This window comes from Rhincodon typus, chromosome 21, assembly GCF_021869965.1.
Source record: "Rhincodon typus isolate 14 chromosome 21, sRhiTyp1.1, whole genome shotgun sequence".
In the NCBI taxonomy this organism is placed as follows: Eukaryota; Metazoa; Chordata; class Chondrichthyes; order Orectolobiformes; family Rhincodontidae; genus Rhincodon; species Rhincodon typus.
This window is the reverse complement of record NC_063352.1, coordinates 5,877,860-5,893,381: the sequence shown is the minus strand read 5'-3', so window position 1 is coordinate 5,893,381 and position 15,522 is coordinate 5,877,860. Positions and strand designations below refer to the sequence as shown.

At 41.5% G+C, this 15,522-nt stretch overlaps 1 protein-coding gene across 5 annotated transcripts in view; it reads right to left on the bottom strand.

Moving 5' to 3' along the window:
* The window catches only part of mrtfba (myocardin related transcription factor Ba), a 242,285-nt gene that overhangs the window by 31,801 nt on the left and 194,962 nt on the right, over nucleotides 1-15,522 (bottom strand). For all 5 annotated transcript variants that reach the window (XM_048609802.1, XM_048609801.1, XM_048609803.1 and 2 more), the window contains 3 exons: nucleotides 12,673-12,748; nucleotides 12,383-12,544; nucleotides 2,055-2,239 (listed from right to left, as the gene is read on the bottom strand). In XM_048609802.1, coding sequence (XP_048465759.1) covers nucleotides 2,055-2,239; nucleotides 12,383-12,544; nucleotides 12,673-12,748 — 423 coding nt within the window. The remainder of the gene's footprint in view (nucleotides 1-2,054; nucleotides 2,240-12,382; nucleotides 12,545-12,672; nucleotides 12,749-15,522) is intronic.

The window sequence follows — 15,522 nt, the reverse complement described above, 5'->3', positions numbered from 1 at the left end:
CAGTCACAACTAACTGGGGACTAGAGCTCATGTTGAGGCACTAACTACTAACATCATCAGTAACAGCTTCAAGGACTTTGATCTGCCTCCCTCAACTACTTCTTTGGCATTGAAGATCACGATTGCTACGGTTTGTACAGTGTCACATGACGTGGAGAGAGATAAGCTGGGCTCTCTAACTTGTAAACCATTAATCACACATTGTCTGCACAAACATCAGCTAACATCTGGACAGCATAAATCCAATTTGACTTTTTGAACAAAGTAGTTTCATGTTAATTAACTAAATTGGGTGCACGATGGCTCAGTGGTTAGCACTACTGCCTCACAGCACCAGGGACCTGGGTTTGATTCCAGCTTCGGGCGACTGTCTGTGTGGAGTTTGCACATTCTCCCAGTGTCTGCGTGGGTTTCCTCCGGGTGCTCCGGTTTCCTTCCACAGTCCAAAGATGTGCAGGCTAGGTGGATTGGCTGTGCTAAATTGCCCATCATACCCAGGGATGTTTAGGTTAGGTGGGTTAGACATGGGAAATCAGGGGTAGGGGGATGGGTCTGGGCGGGATGCTCTTCAGAGGGGTAATGTGGACTTTTTGGGCTGAATGGCCTGTTTCCACACTGTAGGGATTTCTATGATTCTAAGATTCTAAATGATAAATTAACCTTCAATTAACTTGCAAAAAGAGCTATTGTTTCCATTTTAAAACCTGAGCTGTCATCCTATTATTAATGGAGGCACCAACAACCAGGCCTCTTGCAACTGAAGATAATAAACACCAGGAGTTGTAAACACTTTAAAAAGGTCCTCTTGTGGCGCAGTAGTAGTGTCCCTAAACCTGAACTGAGAAAACTGTGTTCAAATCCCACCTGCTCGAGAGGTGGTTAATAACATCTCTAAACAGGTCGATTAGAAAAATAGGTTTTAAATAAAAGAAAAACAGGTAAAATAAAAAATTAAAAACTTCTTAAAAAGTTCTTGTGGCACACTGGTAATGTCCCTATCTTTGAGCCAGGAGACCTGGGTTCAAGTTCCAACTGCTCCAATGGCATGTAGTAACTTGTCTGAACAGGCTGATTAAGAAAATATAAAAAAGGCTTCCATCATCATTCTAACTAAGTTCAAGGAACAGCATCTCATCTTTCAATTAGGAACGGTATAGTCTTCCAGAAAGCAACAATGATTTCAATAACAAAAACAGAGGTTGCTGGAATCAGAGTTAACGTTTCAGGTCTGGTGACCCTTCCTCAAGGCATCACCGGACCCGAAACGTTAACTTTCATTTCTCTTCTCAGATGCTGCCAGACCTGCTGAGCTTTTCCAGCAAATTCTGTTTTTGTTTATGATTTACAGCGTACGCAGTTCTTTCAGTTTTTATTTAATGATTTTAATAATTTCAGTTCACAGCCTTGTCTTCATGTTTTTGGATTGAAGCCATTGGCCATAATTTTACTATTTCCAGTTATGCCTTCCCAGACCCATCTTTTGTCTCATTTGTCTCATGACCATCACCTTGCATCTTGTAACAGTGCCCTTGTGTAGTTTATTCTCTCCAGTCTCAGTCCATCACAGACCCTTTGAATTGGCCTTTCACCCAAGTCTGCCCTTGGAATTACGCAAGAGCTGTTATATTTTTAGCATTTTCCCGTTCCGATGACATCCTATCGACCTAAAACACCAGCTCTGTTTCTCTCTCTACAGATGCTGTCTGATCTTCAGGGTAATTTCAGCATTTTCTGTTTTTATTTCAGTGTTCCAGTACCTGCAGTAACTTGCTTTTAGTTCAGTAACATTAAGACCAGTAACTCCTTTATCAGAACTTTGCTGCTTGCAGTCTTAATAAATCTCAGAAATTTTACTTTCAAGTCGCATTTGAGTGCCAAAAATCATGTGCCTACCAGCAATGGTCAGAGCACATGTAAGAGTAGTTTTTCTAGAGAAAGTCATCTTTAGCTAAACCTTAGATGTTTAAAAGTAAGATTTAATATAAAGACAGCAATTTCCTATATGTAAACATTCAGACTGCTAACGAATCACCCTTTGTTTCCACAGCACTCACCTGAATAATAGTGTTTGGTACAGGTGAAGACGAGGAGGAGGATGATTCTGTCACTTTGGTTTCTCCTGGAGAAGGAGCTGAGTTTTGTGACTCCTGGCTCCCTGGCTGCTCTGGAGATAAGGCGTCACTGCTGTCATCATCAAATGAGAGTGTGTCTAAAGTTTTGGGATAATGCACTTGGCCAACTGCAAAAAGAAGTCAACATCAGTTGTGTTCATACAACATACTTTCTGAAACAGATTTGAGAAACCAGGAAATACTTTTCATTTTATAAGCTGCATGGGCTTTAAAAAACATTCCAGTGCAGAAACACTAAGATAACTTTGTTTATTCACATCTATTGCAAAACTGACAGCATTATTTCATAAGTAATCAATTTTGTCCAACTGCTTTTGTCCTTTCTTTCAACTGACTATATTAGTCCAGCTAAAATGTCTCCCCAAATATTGTCCAGCTGGCTACTAAATTGTGCATGTCTCACTTATGCTTTCACACACCAGAAGGCAAAGAAAACCTGTTGAACAGATTTGGGTGGGTTACTTATTTCAAGTAACTGGCTTCCACCACTCAAGGTGTTGTGTGTTAATTGTATTTCAGTAATATTTGATAGTAGGGATTCATGTGGCAGTGGTAGTGTCCTCACTTTCGGAATGGGAGAGCTGGGTTCAAGTCCTAGCTGTACCAGAAGGGTATAATAATGGGTCTGAGCATGTTGATTAAAAACAAATGGTATTTAATAGTGGAGGGTCCTGTGGGGCTGTGGTAGTGTCCCTAACCATGAGCTTAGAGGCCCAGATTCAAGTCCCATCTGCTCCAGAGATCTGTAATAACATCTCTGATCATGTTGATTAGGAATTCAGATCACTCCCTTATGAGGCAGTTACATATATATTTTGTAAATATATTTTCATAAAAATGTGTAATGATTGGCTCCAGTTCTCACTTTTTCATTATTCTTTGATGTGAAGTACATATTGCTGGCAAGACAAAGTGTATAGCAGGTAAGGCAGATGAGCCTTGATTAGAACATGGAACTAGGAAATTGTAGCCATCACAGAAACTTGGTTGAGGGAAGGGCAGGACTGACGGCTCAAATGCTTTGGGGTTTCAATATTTCAGGCGAGATAGACAGGGATGTAAAAAGGGTAGGAGAGTTCTATTGCCAATTAAGAAGAATGCCACAGCTGCACCAAGGGCAGACATCTTGGAGGACTCATCTAGTGAGGCTGAACTCAAGAATATGAAAGGTGCAATCACGATGGTGGCATTATACTATAGGCCGCCTAATAGCCAGTATCAGATACAGGAAAAGATATGGTGGCAGACCATGGAAAGACGTAAAAGCAACAGGGGTGTTGTAGCGGGTGACTTTAACTTCCAAAATATTGACTGGGACTCCCTTAGTGCCGAGGGTTCAGATGGGGCAGAATTTGTTGGGCGTATCCAGGCAGATTTGTTGGTTCTAGACCTTGTATGGGGGAATGAGCCTGGCCAGGTGATTGACGTTTCAGAGAGGGAACATTTTGGGAACAGTGATCATAAGAAAAGGACCATGAAATGTTCTTGGCAAGTAGGATTAAGGAGAATCCTGAAGCATTTTATATGTATATTAGGAGCAAGAGGATAACTAGGGAAAGGAGGGAATTGGTATGTGGAGCTAGAGAAAGTGGGTGAGGTCCTTAATAAATACTTCACATTGGTATTCACCAAGGAGAAGGGCATGGATGACGGTAAGATGAGAAAGCGGTATGTTGATATTCTGGAGCACGTTAATATTAAGGAAATGGTGATGTTGGGTGCCTTGAAAAATACTCAGGTAGATAAGTGCTCAGGGCTTGAAGGAGATTGCTGGGTCTTGACAGAGATCTTTGTATCCTCTTTAGCCACTGGCGAGGTCAAAAACAACTGGAGAATAGCCAATGTGGAGCTGGAGGAACACAGCAGGCCAGGCAGCATCAGAGAAGTAGGAAAGTTGACGTTTCGGGTTGGGACCCTTCAAGTGTAGGGTCCCAACTCGAAACGTCAACTTTCCTACTCCTCTGATACTGTGTGGCTTGCTGTATTCCTCCAGCTCCACATGTTATCTCTGACTCCAGCATCGGCAGATCTTACTATCTCTGGAGAATAGCCAATGTTGGTCCTTTGTTTAAGAAGGGCAACAGGGATAATCCAGGAAATGATAGGCCAGTGAGCCTTACATCAGTGGCAGGGAAATTACTGGAGAAGATACTTAGGGATGGGATTTACTCACATTTGGAAAATAATCGACTTATTAGGGATAGTCAGCAATAACATCTGCAGGGAGGCCTTGTCTTACAAAATCGATGGAGTTTTTTGAGGAACTAACAATGATGATTGATGAGGATAGAGCAGTGGATTTTGGCTACATGGACTTTGCTAAAACATTTGACAAGGTACCTCATGATAGACTGGTCCAGAGGATTAAGTCACATTTGAGTTGTGAAGTTGGATACAAAATAGCTTGGTCATTGAAGTCAGAGGGTTGTTGCTGAAGGGTGTTTTTCTGACTGGATGTTTGTGATCAGTGGTGTTCTGTAAGGATCAGTGCTGGGACGTCTGTTTTCTGTAATATAAATAAATGATTTGGATGAAAAAGTAGGTGGTCTGATTATCAAGTTTGCAGGTGACACGAAAATTAGAGGAGTTGTGGATGGTGAGGAAGGTTGTCAAAGGATACAGCGGGATATATATCAGATGGAAAGTTGGGTAAAGAAATGGCAATTGGATTTTAATCCAGATAACTGAGAGGGGATGCATTTTGGAGGTCAAATGCAAGAGGAAAGTATACAGTAAAAGGCAGAAGGTTTAAGAGTGTTGGTATACAGAGGGATCTTGTGGTGCAAGACCATAGCTCCCCAAAAGTGGCAACACAAGTGGATATTGTGGTAAAGAAGGCATACAGCATGCTTACCTTCATTGGTCAGGGCAATGAATATAAAATTTGGTAAGTCATGTTGCAGCTGAATCAAACTTTAGTTAGGTCACATTTAGAGTATTGTGTGCAGTCCTGGTTGCCATACTATAGGAAAGATGTGAAGGCTTTGGACAGGGTGCAAAAGAGGTTTAACAGGATGTTGCCTGGATTAGAGTGTATTTGCATTAAGGAGAGTTTGTACAAACTTTTGCTCACCAGAAGCTGAGGAGTGACTTGGTAGAAGTTTGTAAAATTACGAGAGATATGGATAGAATGGATAGTCACAGCCTTTTTCCTAGGATGGAAGTATGAAATACTAGGGACGTAGGTTTAAAGTGTGAGGGGGAAAGTTTAAAGGATATGTGCGAGGCAAGTTGTTTACACAGAAGGTGGTAGATGCCTGGAACACATTGCCAGGGGAGGTGGTAGAAGGAGATATGACAGCAATGTTTAAGAGGTATTTAGACAGACAAATGAACAGGCAGGAAATAGAGGGATACTGACCACATGCAGTCACATGGGATTCTACGATAATCTTCCAGTGTGGAAACAAGCCATTTGGCCCATCAAGTCCACACCAACCCTCTGAAGAGCATCTGACCCAGACTCACCCCCTACCTTATCTCTGCATTTCCCACCCTAGACACTATGGGCAATTTAGTCCAGCCAATCCACCTAACTTGCGCATCTTTGGACTGTGGGAGGAAACTGCAGCACCCGGAGGAAACCCACACAGCCATGGGGAGATTTGGTCAACTCCACACAGAAAGTTGCCTGAGGTTGGAATCGAACCTGGGTCCCTGGTGCTGTGAGGCAGCAAAGCTAACCACTGTGCCACCCCAAAGTTTAGAATGGCATCATGGTCAGCACAAGTGTGATGGGTGAAGAGCCTGTTCCTGTGCTGTACTGTTCTACATTCTGTCACCCATCCCTAATTGCCCTTGAACTGATTGTCTTTCTAGACTATTTCAGGAGCGTACAGGAGTCAAACACCTTGCTACGGATCTGGAGTCACACGAAAGCTCGATTTCTTTCCCTGAAAGGGAACCAGATGGGTTTTACAACAATTGATGAAAGTTTCATGGTCACCATGTATTCAGACTAGCGTTCATTCATGAAATTTACATTCAACAAGCTGCCAGAACATTAGTTTTTCCTTCTGTCAAGTGACATTACCACTATGTCACTGTCTCCCCTTCTTATCCTTCACCATCATGACGTCGAGTCTTCAGTAATGTTCGAATCATGTGTAAAACACTCCAAATTTGACTGTCATTATAACTACACACGTGTACACACACGCACTCCCCAAAGCTTATTCAACATCTACAAGGTGTAAGTCACAAGTAAAATGGAATACTCCTCACTTTCTGGATGAGTGCACTCCATCAACACTCAAGAAGCTTGACACTCTAAGATAAAACAGCCCACTTGATTGGCACCACATCCACAAACATCATTCCCTCCATCACTGATGCTCAGTAGCAGCAGTGTGCACCATATACAAGATGCACTCCAAAAATTCAGCAAGGTTCCTGAGACAGCACTTTCCAAATCCATGACACTACTATCAAGAAGGACAAGGGCAGCAGATACAATGGAATACCACCAACTCCAAGTTTCATTCCGAGCTGCACACCATCCGGGCTTGGAAGTATATCGGCATTCCTTCAGTGTCACAGAGTCAATATTCTGGAACTCCCTTCCTAAAGGCATTACGGGTCTATCTACAGCAAATGGAGTGCAGTTGCCCAAGGCAGCAGTTCACCATCACCTTCCCGAGAGCAACTAGGGATGGGCAATAAATGCTGGCCTAAGCAACGAAGTCCACATCCCATGAATAAATAAAAAGTGTGGTGCTTTAAGGGACAGGTTCTTGAGTACCATATTTTAATTTAACATGATAGTTAGTGTACATTATATTCCTTTATTAAACTCATAAGTAAATGCTGTCTGTTCATCCTAACCAGATTTAGTCAAAGCTATTTTACACAAATTCAAGAATTTAGTGATATTTGAATGTGTAAACACTTTCAATTCAACTGACATCATAACTACACATACCTGTATTTAAGCAGTTTTGTCAGCTGCCATATAAAACAGATTGAAGTAACTAATTTTGATGAATAATGAACTCATATAAAAGTTCAGATCAAGCCAGTATATTTTGCCTGTATGAGAAGCATGTATTTATTCAACGATGCGACTCTGAAAAAAATAGTTGGAATCTTGTGCAATTTAAAAGTTTCAGGCATGAGCACTATTTCTGGGTTCCAACTCCATTCTTCATCAGGGTGCCTGCCAACACTGGTGGCAGTTAATTGGCCACTTGCATGTTTGACATTCAATTAAGGTTTCTGGGAGGATTGTAGAATGCAAGGGGGTAGCAGTTTTCATTGTGTTTGCAGTGGGAGTGTAGCTGCAGTAACTGGGACACATGAGGGAGCACTGGACTCAAAAAGACATGAGGCTGCTGGTGTTGAAAGGTATTTCTTTTACCTTGAGTGCTGTCAGAGACTTTTGCAATGATAAGCCTGTACCTACAATTGACCGCAAGCTTCTAGTTTTTGTCAAATAAATGTTAGATGTAATGTAAATTTACAGCTGCTAGTATGTCCCATTGTGCTTGCGCCTGCTGTGAGCTGACACCATGGGATTTTCAGAGATAGTAAGAACTGCAGATGCTGGAGTCAGAGGTAACAGAGTTTGGAACTGGAGGAACACAGCAGGCCAGGCAGCATCAGAGGAGCAGGAAAGTTGACGTTTCGGGTCAGGATTTTCTGAAGATGCGTCAACTCTGATGCTGCCTGGCCTGCTGTGTTCCTCCAGCTCCACACTGTGTTACCATGGGATTTTCATTGCTTTTGGGAAAATGAAAGCATCCAGGGAAAATGACCCTTCTCTTCATCCATCTTGATCAGCTTCCTGTTGCTGTCAAACAACTTACTTTCATTGATGTGGATGTTGTCTATATGGATTTTAGTAAGGCCTTTGACAAGTTCCTGCACGTCAGGCTAATCATGAAGGGAAGGTCGCATAGGATCCAGGGAGAGCAAGCTAATTGGATTCAAAACTGGCTTGATGATAGAAGCAGTGGGTGATGGCTGAAGGTTGTTTCTCAAACTGGAGGCCTGTGACTAGTGGTGTGCCACAGGGGTCAGTGCTGGGACCTTTGTTATTTACATAATTGATCTGGAAGTGAACGTACAATGCAAGATTAGTAAGTTTGCAAATGATACAAAATTAGGAGGCATCATTGATAGTGAGGAAGGTTATCAAAAATTACAGAGGGATCTGGATCAGATGGGGAAGTGGGCTGAGGATTGACAAGTGCAATTAAATTCAGATAAGCGTGAGATGTTGCACTTTAGAAAGTCAAACCAAGGTAGGACTTATACAGTAAGCAGCAAGGTCCTGAGGAGTGTTGTGGAACAGAGGGACCTAGGAGTACAAGTACATAGTTTGCTGAAAGCGCGTTGCAGGTAGACAGGGTGGTGAAGGCGGCATTTAGCATTCTGGCCTTCATCGGTCAAGGCATTCAGTATAGGAGTTAGGTCATTACGTTACAGTTGTATAAGCCGTTGGTGAGGCTGCTCTTGGAATATTGTGTACAGTTTTGGTCACCCAGTTATAGGAAAGACATTGTTAAACTGGAAAGTGTGCAAAGAAGATTTACGAGGATGTTGCCAGGACTGGTTATAGGAAAAGGCCAGCCAGGATAGGATTTTATTCCTTGGAACGTAGGAGAATGAGGGGTGACCTTATTGAGATGTATAAAATCATGAGGGGCACAGATAGGATGGATGCATATAGTCTTTTTCCCAGGGATGGGGAATTGAAAACTCGAGGGCATAGGTTTAAGGTGAGAGGGGAAGGATTTAAGAAGGACCTGAAGGGCAACTTCTTCACACAGAGAGTGGTGCGCATAAAATCAATGGGTTGCCTCAAAGCGATTGAGGCAGGTACAATAGCAACGTTTAAAAAACATTTGGATAGGTATATGGATGGGAAGGGTTGAGAGAGATATGGACCAAATGTGGGCAATTGTAACTAGCTGAGCGTGCACCATGGTTAGCATGGACCAGTTTCAGCCAAGGGCCTGTTTCCATACTGTATTACTCTATGACTCTATGTGACAGCACCTCTGATTAAAACACTTGGAGACTGAAGTCAGACTGAGATTCTACTTTTACATTTTTTGGCATATTTGTCTGTATGCCTGCTTCCAAAAGATCTGGGAAATTTGCTTGGTTCTTTCTGAAGCCCTTTTTGGTCTCAGTCTGGGTCTCCCAATAGGCAGGGCACTAGTTATGGCAGCATTAGGGTAGGTGAAGGCCTAGTGGTTTTATCGCTAGGCTATTAATCCAGAGACCAAGGTAACATTCTGGGGACCTGGGCTCAAATTCTGCCATGGCAGGTAGTGGAATTTGAATTCAATAATAATTAAGTATCTGGAAGTAAGAGTCTAATGATGACGATGAAAGCATTGCCAATTGTCAGGAAAAAACCCATCTGGCTCACTAATGCCCTTTAGGGAAGGAAATCTGCCATGTTAATCTGGTCTGGCACACCTGTGACACCAGACCCACTGCAATTTGGTTGACTTTTAACTGATCTCTGGGCAATTAAAGATGGACAATAAGTGTTGGCCTAGCCAGTGAATGAATTTTAAGAAAATGGACCCACTCTGGGACTGAGCTCCAACTGAGGATAGGGATGGTTAATCATTGATCAGCATCAGTATGGATAGGGTAATTCCCGTCATTGTTTCTTCTCTTACATGCATCTGGATCCCAACTACAAATATGAAGACACTTACTTCCTGAATCCATCAAGTCCTTGTGTTGAAGAAGTTGCCAGTTTCTCTTGCACCAGTCAAAGATCAAAAGTTGTTTGTTATATTTAAAAGTCCAACCTATCTCCTCAGACCATTTCAATTAGGAATGGGCAGTTTGGAGATGGATTTAGATCAGGGATCAAATTTGTGATTTCAATGTCAACCTATCACCTGAACCAAACCTGCCCATTTTTCAGCAAAAACTCCACCCAGCATTTCAGTTGAAATAAAATGAAATCTGAACAGGAGTCAACCATAAATACCTTTAAGTTGCTTTTCACCTGTTTGAGGACTTCTTATTGCAACTGGCATTGCTTTGCTACCAACTTTAAATGTTCTATATTGAGTAAGGCATTAGCAGGAAGGGAGTGCTCCAAAAACCAAGTGAAAAAAAAAAGATTTTCAGAATTATGCACTGTTGAGAGTGACAAATGACAAGGAGGAACAGCTCTCTGCATTTAGGTTATTTCTGGCCAGAAGTTTCACTTTATAATTAGTAACATGACTGTAGGAAAGTTTTTCCACCAGCGTGTCAGCAGAGTTGTTTTTATTTATATATCACAGCTGACCCACATTGATTGCTGTCACTAACCCTGTAAAGTGAACATCGAAGAAAGCACTGAGGGCCAACAGTGCTGATAGTCTTCAAAGACAACAGGTATATGTAGCCAAAAGTTATATGGGGTCTAATTGATATAATAAAACCTTTCCAGCAAATGCAACCAGAACATCCATGTCAAATCAACTTCAACTAAATATATTACAATCTGGCAGACATACCAGGCACTGATATTTTGCTTCCTTTACACACTGATATCATTTTTAGGAATTAATTACATATGTTAACATGCCTATAAGTTCAAATCCAATGCTTAATACAGTTACAACAAATTTTAATTGCACCTATATCACTTATAGAAGCTAATTACTGTTCACAGCTGTTTATCAAACCTTCCATAATAATCTCCTTTTCCTCAGCCTATCTACCAAAATTAAAATACTCATTCTTCTCTTCTGGAATAAAGATAAGCTAAAGGCATCTTTTGCCAAAGAGGTGTTATCCTTCTTTAAGTGTGCATGTCATTTACCCAAGTTTTTTTCCTCCCCAGCATGAAGTGTCTCATAAATACACAGAGGTCGAGCACTTTTATTTATGCTGAGCTAGCTGTTCTCAGCTGGACAAGTCCTATGATTACTCTTAGCAATGTGGCAATGGCACAAAATGAATATTGATGAAGAGCGAGACATGCGGCTGAAGCTTTTCATCTTTCACTCATCAGGTAAAATGTAAAATGCCAAATTTCAAACAATCACAACAATTTACTCTAAAGAAAGGGAAGCTAACTGATTGACAGGTTGTTTCTGATTGGCTGAGGGACCTGCATAGAGAGTGTTCTCTACATGCAAAAGGAATAAGAGAACATCTTGTAACTTTTCTGAATTATCCAGGAACTTTGGCCTCCAATAATTCTCTGCTGCTTTCTCCATGGTATCTCAGCAAATCAAAGTGACTCGCCAACCAATCAGCAGCACTTTCTCCAGTGTTATATAATTGTTGTGATCATTTGAAGTTTGGAATTCTTATCTTTGCCTGTTTCAGTGCAACTACTCTCTACTCACATTTCAACAGCTGTGAGAAATTATACCACAACTGCTGAGATGATTGACAACATTCTAAATCAAGCTAAAAAAATTGCCCTACGTACCCATGTTACAAAATTCCAGGATCTAGATCTGCATCTTTGCCAAAAACTAATCAGTTTTTACTTAGGCCCATACCCGTGTACTATGTCTTGTTGAAGTTTGTCCATTAGTTTGAGACATATAGCTTCACCTACATGTGTCACTGCAGCAACATTCAAACAAAAATTGGATGATTGCCCAGGTCTTCACAGAACTATTACAATGCAGGAAGAGGCCATTTGGCCCATTGTTTATGCAACAGCTCTCTGAACATTTTGATTTATTGTCAATCTCCTGTCTTTTGTTTAATCCCCTGCTCATTGTTTAAACAGAAACAATCATCAAATGAGAGACAAGGTGCAGGGCTGGATGAACACAGCAGGCCAAGCAGCATCATAGGAGCAGAGAGGCTGACGTTTCGGGCCTAGACCCTTCATCAGAAAAGGGGGAGGGGAAGGGGGTTCTGAAATAAATAGGGAGAGAGTGGGAGGCGGATAGAAGAGGGATAGAGGAGAGGATAGGTGGAGAGGAAACAAACAGGTCGAAGAGGCGGGGATGGGGCCAGTAAAGGTGAGTGTAGGTGGGGAGTTAGGGAGGGGATAGGTCAGTCCAGGGAGGACGGACAGGTCAAGAGGGCGGGATGAGGTTAGTCGGTAGGAGATGGGGGTGCGGCACAATCATCAAATGCTCTCTTGAATGCTTCAATCGAGCCTGCCTCCACCACATTTGCAGGCAATGTATTCTAGCCCATTACTATTCACTGTGTCTTTATTTTTAACCCTTTGTCCATTACATCTGCTATTTCTTCCTGTTTCTCCTACAGATCAGATCCTGCCAGCCAAAGCTAATCAAATGGAATGAATAGCCACTTGCCTTTAATCGCTTCCTTTAAACTGGAATCCACAGGAAGAATGTTTTTTTCCACAAGTTCCATCGGACCTGGTCTCTGAGCGATCTTTTCGTTCAGATCGTCTGCCAGTCTGGCTCTTTTCAGCTTCATCTGAGTGGCCTGCAGTGAAGGCTCTGCCAAGGTTTCTGCAGATTCCACACCAATATTTAATAGGAGAAAATATGCAACATAAAATATGTTGTTTTGAGAAATGTTTTATAGACTATGTAATTATAAACTTGGTAAGAATGTTTTCTTACATATACTTTCTTACCTTCTAATATGTGCATTCTGACCAGTTCAGACCTCTCAGGTCTACTTCGTATCTTGTGTTTCAAGTAGTCCTCAGTCTGAAAGAATATGAAGTTGTGCAAATTCTATTCAGATTTCTGGTTAGATTCTGCAATAACATTAGAATTGTTCATACAGTTTATACTAGCAATTGTCTTTAACAATAAGGAATATACAACTTATTTTATAATATCAAGGAAATAACACCCTCAACAGGGTCTCCCAATGAATGTCAGTAATTATTGAAGAAATGATGTACTTGAAACATATAAGATTCTTAGTGCCTTGACAGGGTAGATGCAGAGAGGTTGTTACCCCTTGTGGAAAAGTCTAGAACAGAGGGCATAATTGTAGGGTAAGGATTTGCTCACTTAAGACAGTGATGAGGAGAAAATATTTATTTTAAAGGATGGTGAATCTGTGGAATTCTTTACCACAGAGAGCTGTCAAGACTCATTTGATAAGTATATTCAAGACTGAGATAGACAGATTTATAACCGGTAAGGGAATCAAAGGTTATAGGGAAAAGACAAGAAAATGGAGTTGAGGATTTTCAGATTAGCTGTGGTCTCATTGAATGGTGGAGCAGACTTGGTGGGTCAAATGGCCTAGTATTGCTCCTATGTCCTATGGTCTTACTTGCAGGAAAGTCAGCTAATGTCAGTAATATTCTTCCTGTTGGAAATTTTGTTGAATTTTGTCTTTCCAACAAGTTGTTTGAGTGTTCGGGTACTAGAACTAATAATCTCAGAGGCTTGCTCAGACCTTGGCAGAGGCATAATTTTCTTTTGTTAGGGTGCAAGAGGAGAAAATAGCACAGCTATCACACTTTTACACACACCTCTAAAGGGAATCCTTTCAGGCAGTGAGTTCCAGATTCCACTAGCCTCTCACTAAAAAAAAAATTGTACCGTTGAATCTCCTCCAAACCTCCTAAGCTTACCATAAATTGACGACCATTGGATATTGACCCCTCAGTCAAGGGGAATGGTGTCTTCCCTTATGCTCTACCTAGAACATCATAATTTTATAAATTCCAAATAACTCTCCCCTCAGTCTCCTGTTAGAAAAACAACAACCCTATCCCACCCAATCGTTACTCATAACAAAAACTCTCCAGTCCAAGCAACACCCTCATATATCTCCTTTGTACCTTCTTTAGTGCTCTCACATCTTTCCTATAGTGTGGTGACTAGCTGTGATTCAACTAGTATTTAACACTGTTCCAGCACAACCTCTCAACTCTTATATTCTATGCCTCAGCTAATAAAAGCAAGCATCCAGTATGCTTCTTGATCACCCAAATTACATGCTGATCTACCTTCAGTGATCTGTGGACATGCAGTTCAAGGTCCCGTTCTTCCTCTACACTTCAGCACTCTACTATTTATTGTGTATTCCCTTCCCTTGTTTACCCACAGGATCACCAACTTTACAGAAAGAACTCTATTTGTCACCTTCGACCTAGCTGAGTAGTTCATTCATATCCTTCTCCAGTCTACAACTTTCTTTATTATTGCCAATGTTGATATCATCTGCAAACTTCTTAACCATATCCTCTCATTCAAGTCAAATCCATTGACGTATACCACAACAAGCAAGGAATCCAGTCAGAGCCCTGCGGAATTTCACTGGAAACAGCGTTCCAGTCAAAAAAAAAACACCTGTCGACTACTAGCCTCTGCTTCCCACCTGTGAACCAATTTCAGACCCAACTTGGAGACTGCAAGCCAACGTTGAGTCCAGATGAAGCGCTGAAGAAATCGTCTAGACTTGGAACGTTAGCTGCCTGACCCACTGCGATTTCCAGCATTTTTTGCTTTCTGCACAGATTCCAGCATCTGCAGTAATTTACTCTTTCAGATCAAACTTGACACTTTGTCTTGCATTGTATGATCTTTTACTTGCATGATCAGTGTGCCATGCAGGACCTGATCAAAAGCCTAACATCCATGTAGGCTACATCAAATGCACTACCCTCATCACTCCTTGTTGCTTCCTCAAAATTCTATCGTGTTAGTCAGACATGACTTTCCTTTAACAAAACCATGGTGTCAGTGATTAATCTTCTAAATGAAGATTTATCCAACCCCTCAATTTTTCAGATTCTCAGAATCCTTTCTGCAACCAAAGTTCGGCTGACTGAACTGCATTTACTCCATATATCCCTTTCTCCCTGATTAAACAATGGTACCAAACTACTTCCTCTCCCACCATGCAGCAGAGCCAGTGCTATTGCTATGGACTTGGCTCTGTTTGCACTTCCCTGAAGTAGCAGACGATGGACTAATAGTCATATTGCACTGCTTGATGGCAGACTGCATGGCCACAAGGTAAGAAACAACCTGTGTAAACATAGAGTCATACAGTCATATCATAAGAACATTAGAACTAGGAGCAGGAGTAGGCCGTCCGGCCCTTCGAGCCTGCTCCGCCATTCAATAAGATCATGGCTGATCTTTTTGTGGACTCAGATCCACTTACCCGCGTTCTCACCGTATCCCTTAATTCCTTTATTGTTCAAAAAAAAATCTACCTTATCTTTAAAAACGTTTACTGAAGTAGCGTCAACTACTTCACTGGGCAAGGAATTCCATAGATTAACAACTCTCTGGGTGAAGAAGTTCCTTCTCAATTCAATCCTAAATCTGCTCCCTCTAATCTTGAGGCTATGCCCTCTTGTCCTAGCTTCACCTGCCAGTGGAAACATCCTCTCTACTTCTATCTTATCTATTCACTTCATAATTTTATATGTTTCTATAAGATCCCCCCTCAATCTTCTGAATTCCAATGAATATAATCCCAATCTACTCAGTCCAATGAATATAATCCC